The sequence below is a fragment of the Mytilus edulis genome, chromosome 9, assembly GCF_963676685.1.
Source record: "Mytilus edulis chromosome 9, xbMytEdul2.2, whole genome shotgun sequence".
Taxonomy (NCBI): domain Eukaryota; kingdom Metazoa; phylum Mollusca; class Bivalvia; order Mytilida; family Mytilidae; genus Mytilus; species Mytilus edulis.
The window spans coordinates 23,134,770-23,148,951 of NC_092352.1; the positions used below are offsets into that span (position 1 = coordinate 23,134,770).

A 14,182-nucleotide genomic window follows, 5' to 3' on the forward strand; every position below is an offset into this window, starting at 1 on the left:
AGAAACAAAAATTATCTCCTTGATTCCATATCCAAAAGTTCTTTAAAATTGACATCATCAAATTTTTTTTTTTTTACTCTTTGGCAACGATATTTATAAATAGACAATCTGCATTACTATAGTGACCAACTGCATGTGTCCCTCTGTTCCTTTATTTTATGATGACTCATGTACAAGAACTTCTCAAGAAAATTAAAAGTATCTGACATTACAATTTAGCTTAACCTTTCGCTATAGAGATGTACTTTTAAATGGGTTATATCTAAAGGCTATATACAATCCTTATATGATGCTACTAAAAGTGCAGTGAAGCTAGGAAATTATTTGACTGATATTTTTCCTGTTAATTTTGGTGTTAAACAAGGTTGTAAAATGTCGCCTTCATTATTTTCTATTTATGTGAATGACCTAGCTGAAGACATACGTGCTCTTAATATTGGTTTTGACATTGTTCAATTTTGCTATATGCTGATGATATTGCACGCTTCGCGCCAGAGGAAAAGAGTCTTCAAAGTATGTTAAACTGTATTCATTCTTGGTGTAAGAAATGGAGAATGACTTTAAATGAGACTAAGACCAAATTATACATTTTCATAACAAAAAGGCTCCGAGATCAGACTTCAATTTTCAATGTGGTGATATGCCTATTAGTTTTGACAATGCGTACAGATATTTAGGATTACATGTAAACGTAGTATACACTAATTTTTTATCATGTGGAGGGCTGTCATTTGATGTTTATACAAAACTTTATAAAACTCTTATTTAACCCGTGCTATTACATGGAGCCGGGTTATGGGGACAACAACTGGAGAGAAGTTCAAACAATTCAGAACAAGGCATGTAGACTATTTATGGGAAGTTCATCAAATGCTTCGAATATTGCGGTTTTAGGTGATATGGGTTTTAAAACAACAAAATCAGCCGAACTATTAGAAACGAACCGTCTATTTTTTAGAGTACGATATACGTATGACTATAGAATTACACACAAGGTCCATATGTAGGGAATGCATATTTATCGATCATGGGACAAGAAATGTTATGAAATAGCACATAAACTTGGTATATACATGATATTATTGATAGCAAATATTCCAACAGACATAAAATGTGTGAAATTGAAAAACAATAATGGGTTGAAAAATTGTATCAAGATAGAAATGAACCAAATGGAAATAAGTTACGTACCTATAGATTTATAAAAATGAATTAGAAACATGTTCATTTCTCAAAAATGTAAATGATAGACAACATAGACGTATTTTATCTAATTTTAGAAGTGGGTTCTACCTTTAGCTCTAGAGACAGGTCGTTACACCAAGCCAACAACATCTTCTTAATGACCGAAAATGTAAATATTGTACAGTTGAATGTGTATAAGACGAAAAACATTTGTAATGCATTGTGAATTTTATTCAGATACAGATCTGCGATATGGTTTATTTTTGAAAGCAAGTGCAATTAACCCAAATTTTTACGATTTTAATCATGATGACAAATTTATTTTTCTGATGTCACATGACTGTATACAACCCTTTTTAGCAAAATCTTTATATTTTATGTTTAATTGCAGAAAATATTGTGTATAGTAAGTTCTTTTTATTGTAAAAGTGTTATTTATTCATTTGTAAATGAATGTTATAATAAGTTTTAAGCAATAGTGTCTAATAAGTCGGTTTAATGGCTGGAAACCGATATTTTAACATCGATTAAAATTTTTATTTGTATTTTTATACTTAGATTATGATGTATGATATTATAAGTTATATGGTTAGCTACTGACCCCATATGGATCCATAGAGGATGTTGAAAAATAAACAACGAAACAGAACAACATTAATAGATGACGTCACAATTAACGCGTCATGAACCCCCTATGAAATTTACTAACCCCATACGGTCTCATAGGGGGTCATCACGTGACGGCGTTAAACCAATCACAACGTGATATTTTACCCGCGTTGCGATAATATAAGTTATATGGTTCGCTACTGACCCCCTACGGATCCATAGAGGGTTAGTAAAATCCATAGGGGGTGAGGCCGGAGGCCGAGTCCCCTATGCATTTTATTCACCCTCTATGGATCCGTAGGGGGTCAGTAGTTAACCGTATAACGAATTTATCGGACGCTAGACTTTTTCTGCGGCGTTTTGTTGAAAAATAAACAATGAAACACAACAACATTAATAGATGACGTCGCCATTAACGCGTCATGAACCCCATATGAAACTTACTAACCCCATACGGTCTCATAGGGGGTCACCACGTGACGGCGTTTAACCAATCACAACGTGATAATTCATCTGTGGTCCGATAATGTTCTGTATTGGTATGTAACACTATAATAAAATAAATAGTCTGTCTGTCTGTCTGTCTGTCTGTCTGTCTGTGTCTGTCTGTCTGTCTGTCTGTCTGTCTGTCTGTCTGTCTGTCTGTCTGTCTGTCTGTCTGTCTGTCTGTCTGTCTGTCTGTCTGTCTGTCAAAACTGTTAACAGTTTTAAAACTATATTTTGATTGCGTCTATTCTTATAACCTTGGAATACGGTATGGGTTCTGGTCATTGTTGAAGGCCGTACTAATTTAACTGACAACTTATTTCAATGATAGTCGTATGAGAACTAAATTTTACAACAAAATAGACGATTTCAATTTTCCTTTTATGACTTTTCCATTTTTGAGTAGCAACATAAAAACAGCTCATGTGTATGAAATATGAATCTCTCACGTTAAAAACTATACTATACCTTGATAGAGGGTTTAGTGCTAACAAGAAAGTTATTGAACAAAGGTATCAAGGTTCTAAATGGTCATCCCTTAGCGTTTTCGGACGCTATCTTGAGTTGGTTGACCGTCACGGAGTATCAGTGTCACAAATAACCATGGAATTGTTCCCCTTGTCGTAGGCACAATACCGTTCTATTTTCTTTAACTGAAATTACTTAATGCGACTTATCGATTTTTTACTTACAATGAGAAGCACGACGGATGCCACTAGAGTAGCAGAAACTGTACCTCCTATGGGAGTAAATGAGTTTAATGAGTTAGCGTTATATCTCGTTTCTCTATTTAAAAAAAAAAACAGCGTTGATAAGTGTTTAGTATGACTATAAATTTTCAGTTCTCTTCTATGAATTATATGAACAATGTTTTTCCTGTATACCTTTTTTTTTAAATTTCCATTTACCTGTGTGTATGTTTGAGGCTTGTATAGGGTATATTGGGAAATGGGATATTTGCCATTTTAATTTTAGGGATATGGGATATTTGTCCTATAAGTAAATGGGATACGGGATATTAATGCATTTATAGGGATGTTGAATTTTTAACATGAAAATAAAATAAGTGGAATTTAAAAGTGAAGTACAGAAATATTTACATCTCACTTGATAAATTTGCCCCAAAAAGTTTAATATTAAAGGTCATTTTAGTGCTTTGTTGATTTTCATTGAGTTTATGATCGTTTTTATTTAAAAGTCATCCAAACCCACCAAAACAAAAAGTATTGATCTATTTTCGATATTTATATGCTCATATGTACTGATAATTAAATTTTAAAAGTATTTGTTTTGCTTTCAAAACTTCGTTCCTTATTGTTAATTTTCCTTTTTTTGGATGGTGATGTTCCTTTGGCACTATCTTACGGTGTTTGTATATCACAACTCCTCCGCTATGCCCGTGTCTGTTGTAACGTTTTGAGGGATTTCGTTACCACAAATCACTTAAAATCTTTACTAAATTCTTCCGTAGATGTAAAGATTTGGTTTTGAGATTTAATCAGTTCTACCGGTTGAAAACTTATTTCAATCGGGATAGAACATCCTCATTTTAACGGAGATGTTGTTTACCGTGCCATTGGATGTGTAATGATTGATAATTTAGTCTTTTTTTTCATTAGTTTTTATTGGCTGTGAACTAGCTGTCAGTAACTGCAAGTACTCTCAGATCTGTACTTATGTGTCGTTTTGTTGATGGGATGTACAAGTACTCGGTCACGTCCACTCTCTGTTTTTGTTAGATGTATTTCTATTTGTATCCATCTGATGAGTTAAGCCTTTTTTAACTGATTTGTATAGTTCGTTCTTATGTTATACTGTTATGCTTTGATGTGCAACGGCTGATTTGTCAGACAAGCTGGGGCCGAGGGACGTTAGAGCACGTCCCATATCAAAAAGTAGATATTTCGCCGTATAAAATGGATACCTTGTTTGAATTTGAAATTATCTCTTAAATCGCCTTTTAAAAGCTTAAACTATGTTAATAACAAATAATTACTAAAATAATCAATGTAAATTAATATATTTTTCTTCTATTACTGGTGTTTTGAGGAAGGAAATTAAAAACAAAGTAACAAAATATTGTGATCTATGTAATTCATAAAGTTCAAGATCACAGAGTCAAATGTTGTGTTATTTTTTTTGCAAAACATGGGCTGTGCAAATTTTGCCTGCTGTAAAGATATTGCAACAGTAAAGTTTAATGTAGGTGCATTAGCAGAAAGCTTCCTTGTGTTAAATTTAAATTTATTGAACTTGCATGCTAAATATCCACTTTTTGATATGGACGTGCTCTGACAAAACAGCCGTTGGATGTCAGAGCAATCCCGGACAAGAGACAGGGTTGAGTCCTTCTGTTCATTCCAATATAGGTTAACGTGTAGGATAAAGTTTCTTATCAATGAAAGGAGAATGCTATCAAAATGAAATTTTACAGTCATATGCGTCACGGTTTGAACAATTAAAAAAAAGTCTGAAATTAGACCCCTAACTCAAATTATCGTTTAAGATCACATAAAAAGAGATTGTTATACAAGGCTCTAAAATGGAACACTTCATCTTTTGGACACATATATTCTTATTTAACACTGGAAGTATGCACTGTAAATTTCCTTTACCACAGTTTGTTTTCACAGTCAAAATTATTGAAGTTGTGATGATGAGGAAAAAAATGGGCTTGGGAATGAATGTATAATGATTTTTTGGGATATTTCAAAATAATTTTAGGGATATGGGATATTTGTAAAAAATATTTATTGGGATATTATGGGTAAACATTATAGGGTTATGGGATATTGGGATAAAAACTTAATGGGATATGGGATATTGATACCCCCCCCTAAACAAGCCTCATGTTTGGTGGCATTTTGTTCATTTTTGTTTTTCTGAAATTGTTTAACATAACCCTTAACTTTATTGATTTTGTTTTTTCATTGTGTTATAGATCAAATTTATTCGTTCAGTGTATGTTCACTTGTTTTAAAATGTCTTTTGATTGAGTTAAGCCATTTCAATTGATATTTATAGTGTGTCTGTTTTATGTTGTTATGTTACACTATTGTTTCAGATAAGGGCGAAGGTGGCACATACGTGTTTCTCGTTTTTTTTATAGTTTATACAGTTGGTTTTCTCGTTTGAATGGTTTTACACGTGTCATTTTTGGGCCCATTATAGGTTTTGTGGTCCTTTATAGCTAGTTGTTCAGTGTGAGCCAAGGCTCCGTGTTGAAGACCAGTGTTTGACCAAAAATGGTTTACTTTTACATATTGTGACTTTGATGAGAGAGTTGTCTCATTGGCACTCATTATGAGTCATACCACATCTGTTTATATCTATAAACTCCGGTATTTGGTGGGATCCTTATTTCTCAATCTTTATTTGTATTACTTTGGAGTCTGTTGATTTTCCTTTTGTTGTTTTCTTGTTGGGCATGTTGTAGTCAAGTTTTATTGGACTTCAGTTGTTATACATGCGTGGTAACAGATGATAAGAAATTATCAATCCGGAAAAATTCTCCTTCCTCGTCACCACCCTAAATAACTGTGAATTTTGTTGTTGAAATACACAGTTTAGCACAGGTGATGAACAATTTTGAATAAAGCACCTTCTCTGACATTTCAAGACTGAGTAACATGAACAAAACCAAAAACCGGGGGCGAAGCTTCGAACATGTGATTAGATCCTGATCCACGTGTGACACCCTTCGTATTGTGTGAAAAGTCTCAATCGGTGATATAACAATCGTGGACGGGATTGTGGGGACACGACAATCGCACGAATCTGAACATATCTGTTGTGATCTGCGACACAGATATTTCTTAACGGTCAACCAAATCGTGGTGGCAAGTAAAAGTCTGAACCAGTGACAATTCTACGACATCAACTATAATGCTTGACAAAAATCAAGCTTTCGGTGGCCGGGTGTTATTTTCCTCGTCATGTTTTATCTTTTGGCGCAACACAGTACATGATATAAGGCATGCAGATAAAATATTAAAGTTCAACTGAATTATCTATATCTTAGAGGATCTTAAAAATTAATGTAGGATGCAGTTACAGAAATAATTTATAAGTACATCTGAACCGGTGACAACACTGGTGATACAAGGCTGAAAACACATTCTGTATATGTTTTTCGTCTAAATAACAGTCCAACAATGTTAGATCTGTAAAATAACATAAGCAAATTTTTGTTCTTTCCTGGCCGGGATTTTTGTCGTGCCTAGGTAGTCGAGTGGTCTAACGCGCCGGGCATAGTGCAAGGCGGTTTGGTTTATCGATATCACAGTAGCAGGATTTTAAATCAAATAAAGTTAGATTATCCAGAATGATTGTAAATTAGGAAAGACGGAGAGTATAGTTTTTTGTCCTGGTCGAAACTTCGGTCTGTCATATAGTTTTGGCTGTGTATCTTGCAGTGGTAGGATCTATATTTCTCTAATTCTTACTCTATTTGTCCCTTTCCTGACCTGTTGATTATTTTTATTCGTTTGATCTTAGATCTTTATTGGTCAAAATTCGATTATGACGTCGAATTGTCTTGCTTTCTTCTGAATAATCCAAAACTTTTGTAAAATATTTGGGATTAATTAAGAAATAATTTTTCACAGACATATTAAGAGCATATAGTTTACTACCAGTGTATTTGTGATGTCTGTTCCATTCTTTAAAAAAAAACAGTTCTTAATAAACTTATTATTTATATTTATTTATTTTTTATTGTTCACTGGGTAAGCAGACTAAATTATAATTAGCATCACGTTGAAAGAACCTTACAAGCCTTACCATAAAGGTTTTCTTGCATCAGACACAAATTGTTATTCATGAAAGGCACTATCTAGCAGTGGAGATATGAACCGGCTGATTTCTCACTAATCTTTTAATAAATTTAACCATAGCTTTAACAATCATTGTTATATAAAGGAAGTCTTCTATAAATTTCACCCATTACAATCTAGTCTGTATGGTATTGTCAAGATATCATCATGACAATCAGTAATCAGTTTATCCGTTTTTAAATCATAATTTTTAGTAAATTAGTAAATATGTAAATCATTTAAATTAAGTGTCTAGCTGTTACTATTTATGTCTAGTGTTATATGACTTAAGGCCGTGTTCCCATTGAACTAAACTCGGTGTTGTGTAAGTGTAACTCACACGTAAACTAAACAAAATTACGTTCCCATTGATGAAACTCAATGTTTACATGTAGTGTAAATCATGTTTTGTCTACATGCAGTCGATACTCGATGTAGGCCTTGTGTAGATTCAGTGTACATAAAACTAGGCATTTAAAACATTAGTTTCACCGTGCATATTTAAAGAAGAAACGATTGTTGAATAAAATTGATATTTATAGCAATTATTATAATAAAAGTTCTTTACAGAAATATTTGTCTAAACTTGATATATTTATTTGTTTTGTTTAGAAATAAAACTTAACGTAGCTTTATTAAGCCCTTATCAAGACTCAAAGCAGCATCATTGCCGAACACATAATTCATTTGAAAATTAAGGTATTTCCGAATAAACTTGACTTACACAGAAATATTTGCCACTGGTCTTTACTCAAACAACGATTCAATCATAAATGCATTACTTAAAAAGTGTGAGGTAAATGTATTGTTTGTGCAGTATCTCGGATCCGTGAAATTACACTTAAAAAGTAAAAAAAAAAAAAACATACTCCCCCCCACCCCCTTTGCCAAATACTTCTTGGAGAAGAGTACCATTTGAACAAACAGAAAAGATAAAAATCTAGTGATCCCTAATATATATCAATCCTTCTTCTTCGTCTGTAAGCACGCTGTTGCAGCCTACGTTTTCTAATGCTTAATCGAGACATCTTTAGTATCCTTAAACTACTGCAAATCATCAAAATGGCTTTCATAAAGAAGCAACCACTTAACTTCAAAAAAGGGGGATATTTTTTTTATTTATCTGAGTCAGAATTATTTCCGCGCAAACGTTTTACGGGTTTGTTTGTTTTTTGTTTTTTTTATTTGATGCTGGTAATCAATTTTTTTTTCTTCAACATTTAACACTATAATGTGTGGGGAAACTCTTGATTCAGAATATTTTTTTATCATCTATAGAACCAGAATTGTTTTCTTTATCCAATTGGGGTTTGGAATATTTCCATCCCCCCTATTCAGAGTCAAAAGGTCGTTCCCTTACTGCTAGAAAAGTTGTCCGAAAACTTTTCATTCGATTCTACGTAATGGAACATTTAAATGACATAGAGTTTACAAGTGTGAACGAATCTTATGTACAGGTATAGATGTGAACAAATTTAATGTGAAACCAATGGCCAGTACGTTAAACTAATTGTAAACAAGTTTACTGTACATGGAGTTTGGTGTGAACACGGCCTAATATTTACCATGTCATTTACATTTATTGTGACTGTTAAATTCATGCCTTTTATCTTGAATAAATATATCATATCACTGATATGATGCCAATCGACTGATTTTAATAATTACTCTTGGAAAACAGCATGTTTTCCATTACTGAGTTTAATGTGTTTGTGCTATAATAGATTATGTCATGTGTTAAAGGACTTTCCGTTTGAAATTTCCGCTGGAGTTCGGTATTAATGTTATTTGACTTTTTATACTGGGGAGGGGGGTAGGAGGGATCCTGCTCCCGAAATCCCGGGCTTAATAACATGAAATCCCGAGGTCCCGAATTTAAAAAAAAATCCCGACATCCCGAAATTCAAAAAAAAGAAATCCCGGATCCCGAAAGGTCCAACCCCGAAATCCCGAGCTTAAAAACACCCGATCCCGACGTCCCGAAAAATGTCCTGCCCCCTCTATACTAGATAATATCACATTTCTTTAATACCGAGACATATCGATTACGAATGTCTCGGTTCTTAATTCATTGATCATATTTATGACTAAATTTTGTATAGGCCCTACACACATATTTTGAAATATATGGTGAAATAATGAACCCTTGAACAAATATTGCAAAATGGATATCAAAGTAATGCTTCCGACTATGTTTCATTATTTCACAATATATATCCTTTACGTACCCCTTAAGGTTCTTTCGCAATAATAAACCCTATTTAACCTTATGACGTGGTGATATTCAGATAAGCGCATGCGTGTTCTTGTCTTGTCATTAACATCCGTCAAGGCGAAGGAGCAGCAACAATGAAGTACCTGGAGGTTGCAGTCGTTATCTTTATTTGTATTTCTTGCTACATCGATGTTGGTAAGTTGCATTTCAATTATTCAATCATATTCAAAAATGCTTTGAATTGAATCAATATTTTGAGGAACGATTAGGACGCCATATGATACATTCAAGGTGAATATTGTTTGTACAAAATGTCCTTGAAGACTTTTTACCTTTACAAAGGACACATTTACTGTTTTATAGGGGTCACCTTGTTAATGACGTACTGGTTTAACCTTTGAAAAACAGAATCGAACATCACTTTGATATCAAACAATAAGTTAACCATACGTATATAGTATACGATCAATAGTAATCTTTGCATACTATCATCTTATAAGACTATTTTTAGAGTTGGGTTCCTTTAATGAAACGCAACTCTGCTACAAGACTTGCTCCCAATGGGTTGCGAAACCCCCAAAATAAGAAACTTTCCTACACAAGGGGGCATTTTTCTTTTTGTAGAAAAGAAAAAGAAAACATTGTGCCCTTTTGTACATGTACTTAGAAATTTTTTCTTTACAAAAGAAAATATGTTTTAGCCTAGTTTTAGCACTTGAAATGTACCCCTCATAAAATGGATAGTCATAACACCAAATAATATCAATTCTACAAAAATTATATGTACAGTTTGTATTTTAGCCTCTGACATCAATATCATTGTATATGTAGATAGTGACATAAATACAATTATTTGATATTACATTAGAAAATAGAAAAAACATACTTTATTCTAAATTAAAGGGGTATTATGAGATTATAATATTACACATATTAAACAATTACAAAGTATCAGAATGTTTTTGATTAAGGCAAATTATTACATTCTTTTCAAACCTTGAAATAACCTTTCACACTTTAAACATAATAATTTTTATATTTTTATAAATGTGGACTTTTGTAAATAAACTATTATTAAAAAATCATACAGGGTATTAACTATTTAAGTGTCATTTAACTTGGTCAGCTCCTCATTTGCCTAATTTCTTTACAAGCTTGCTGGTTTTATAAAACTTGATGTAATGTTATGTAATAGTTATTGTCCATTTATGTCAAGGTGCTGTTTGTTTACAGTAGGTTTTAATGATTTATTGTGTTGTGACAATTATTTTACAATAGCCTTAGGTTCATGCAGATGTAATATTATATAATACATTTTGATATTAAGATAAGCTATTGATTGTGATTAAATAAATTATCTGGTTCTTGTATTCCTACTTACATGTATAAGATAAACCTATGAGAAAGGGTATTTAGTTATCAAATTTCATCATGATTACGACAATGACCTGTATTTCAACATTATATAACTGTATCTATATTTATCATTGTTATATCATGTAAAAATGTATATAGACAAATACAATACAAATACAAATTTTTTTATTGGCACAAACTCATTAACAATAAATGGTTAAGACCTATGGCATTACATACAACTATAATAATTGACATGGTAGAATGAAAGGTTCCATAATATAAGACAAATAGAAATGGACTAAAAATATAAGTCAAAGCCACTGACAATACCATAGCCAAAATAAAATTTTAGAAACCAAACTAAAGCCATGATATTAAAAACCCTTATAATTTTATTATATATAGATAAACTACCAAAACAAAGTTTCTTTATATAAAGACGGATGATCAAGTATGCCAATGATTTCACTTCTGTTCTATTTAACAAAAAACATGTCTATGAATTCTAAACCAGTGATCTTGAAGAATATTTTTCCTTTGGGCCCAGGCTGGTACTGTTGCCTTGTTCATGATCATGCACTTCTTGTATTATTATTACTTCATCTGACAGGATGACAAGAATAACATTAGAGAGAAATGTTAATTGATAAGACACAACAACATTCGCTGAAGGCATGTTTACAAAATGTCAAAACGAGCCAAAGACCAAAAGCATTGACAAGGACAGTTAAGGGCCTGAGACAAATACTATATTCATAAAAAGGCTTTTGGGTTTTCCAATCGAAATAATAGCAAGCTTACTTAGAAGATTATAATTAGAGAAAACTTTCGTCTGTGCTAGCTAATTTTCACAAATTTAAACTGTTCATATTTTTTTCTATCATGAATGATGGTTAATTACGTTTTTTGGGTAATTAGATAAAGCATGTTGCTATTATTACCATAGGAAAACACCTGAGACGTCTCAAAATATATAGGTGCTCCTATCATTGGAGTAAACACTACACAGTTGTGTACACACACACGGCAGCACGAAACACGATCAGAAATCCATTTGACTATCTCATGTTTTAAAACGAAGTGAAAAATATCTTTCGCCACGTGGGTGTTTACAATTGTCACTCTTTGCGCCATCTCTGGTTGATAAGCGCAATTGGCACATGGTGCATGTCCTGCCTAAACACTGTCTAAACATTAAAACTAAACAAAAAATGCAATTAATTACACAGAAAAGCAGTGATAGAAGAAATGGAAAATTCCTGATCACCAAGTTCATACTAGCTTGTGTCTTGCTAAGCAGAATAAATGTAATGAATATGATATACAAATTTCTCATTTATTCATTTTGATTTTCAGGAGAATCCATAAAATGTCATGTATGCAATTCATTTAAAGAACAACAATGTGGAGATGAATTTCCAAAAGATAACACCAATTTTTTGAAAGATTGTCCTGCTAACTATACCATGTGTAGGAAGATCGTCCAAAATGGTAAATATTTTATATAATTTAAAGCAAATATCTTTTATTAAGGACATTTCATTTGATGTACATGTAACAAATTTATTATTCAGATCAATAATTTGTTTCAAATGTTCGTTATCCATACATTATTAGAATTTGAGTTTTAAGTTTTAGCCTTAATACTGAGGAAAATTATAAAACTTGGAACTACTGTATGTCTTGAACAACATATTTTGAAACCTTGACAATAACAGTGTAAAATATTGTCATTACAATTTAGTTTAAAATTGATCCTTTTCATTTATCAATTACCAGATTGAACCAGTTAGAAGAAAGTGCTATTGTATAACTTTTGATTTAGCTGCAAGAAATTCATCAGAAATTATAACTTTAAAAGCAAAATAAACCCATTTCAATTTGGAATCCTTTGTAATGTCAAAATCTCAAAGGAAGTGGTTCTTGTGGTTATTTTCTGTCCCTAACCATGTGCCACAAGAATCTTTCCAAACAAAAGACAAATACCATCATAAATTTGTTTAAGTAACTATACAATGTATTTATTTTTGTTGTCATTCATAAATAATCATGCATATATATATATTACAGCAAGGGAAAAAAAGTAGTTAACAAATTGTAAATTATTTAAATTTTTTCTAGTGTATTATGGAGATGACTGGAATGTTCGTTACATTAGAGAATGTGCTATGACCGGAGAAGTAGAAGATACTTGTAGAGAAAGAACAGGAACCTACAAGGTCAAGGTTAAATACTGTCATTGTGGTAACCCAGAATGTAATGGAGTAACACAAAACAAGATCAACTTTATGGCAGCTCTGATCCCCTTGTTTGTTGCAGCTCTGTTTACATTTAAGAAGTTATGATGAAAATGACTTTTAAGAAACTTTAAACCACGGGTACTTCATTGACTGTTAAATATCTATGCAATACCACTCCCTGTCACATTGGTTAAAGATCTATTAAGAGTGTAAACTCTTGATGTGACAGGAGACGGTTTTATGGAAAGAAGAGAAGGTCATGATGAAACAAGAAATGCATAGTTTGATCAGAATTCACAAGTTTGTGTGATGAGTTGAGAGTTGATGAGAGAATGGAACATATGTGATTACTGTTCATACAATTTTATGTCTGTAAACAATAAAACAAGCAATGAAATGTTTTGTGCTGATAAAAAAGGAACCAATGCTTAACATTTTAACATCTGAAATAAACAAAGAATGGTGCAAGTATAATCTATGCTTGTTTTATTGATTTTAATGCTACTTTTATTTTGTATTTTTATTACATATCCATTATTCACTGCTGTAGAATATTTTAATGAAAATAGTCATTTGTGAAAAAGGAACCAATGCTTAACAAAATCAACATCAAACATATAACAGTAACATATGTCTTTGTTTTGTTTCAATATTTTACAGCTTTTTCATTTTCATTGTTCATAAATGTATCATTATAGGGCAGGGAAGATAAATGAAATTTCCAGTTTTGAATAATTTGGTTTGTCAGATTAACATTCCTATCACTGAAGGGAAGTGCTTTAAATTTTACATGTATAATCAAAAAATACCATGTGTTAGAAGCAATTCTACCATCATTTATACCAGAGCTTTTTGAATCTCAAGTAATGAAAATTTCACTTGTTTCTAATCTTATATTTGCATATATTTGGGGAAAAGAAATTAATAAAAATAAAGAATCCAGCTTCTTGTCAGTTTAAATGTATGAATAAATTTGGTTGTTTACAACTGTACTTAAATGATTTTAATGAAAAACTTTTTTACATCTTTTATAAGTGGCAAGGATTCTTAATAAACTTCTGAAATCTTATGACTTGTATTTGTTTTGATTTATCATGCTGTTGATAAAACTGAGAAAGGAAATGGGGAATGTGTCAAAACGACAACAACCCGACCATAGAGCAGACAACATTTTATGTACAGATAGAAGACTGTTTGAGTCTTTGATTCAGTACATGTATTTGTCTTTTTACTTGATGGAAATGATGCTTGGTGAACACATTCAAAAGCTGCCT

At 32.1% G+C, this 14,182-nt stretch overlaps 1 protein-coding gene across 1 annotated transcript; it reads left to right on the forward strand.

The window, feature by feature from the left end:
• The first annotated feature begins 9,354 nt into the window (after positions 1 to 9,354).
• On the forward strand, positions 9,355 to 13,977 carry LOC139487827 (UPAR/Ly6 domain-containing protein crok-like). The gene is made up of 3 exons (XM_071272975.1): positions 9,355 to 9,504; positions 12,025 to 12,159; positions 12,790 to 13,977. The coding sequence occupies exons 1-3, from the start codon at positions 9,444 to 9,446 to the stop codon at positions 13,011 to 13,013; spliced, it is 420 nt and encodes a 139-aa protein (XP_071129076.1). The 5' UTR covers positions 9,355 to 9,443; the 3' UTR covers positions 13,014 to 13,977.
• Positions 13,978 to 14,182: the final 205 nt, after the last annotated feature.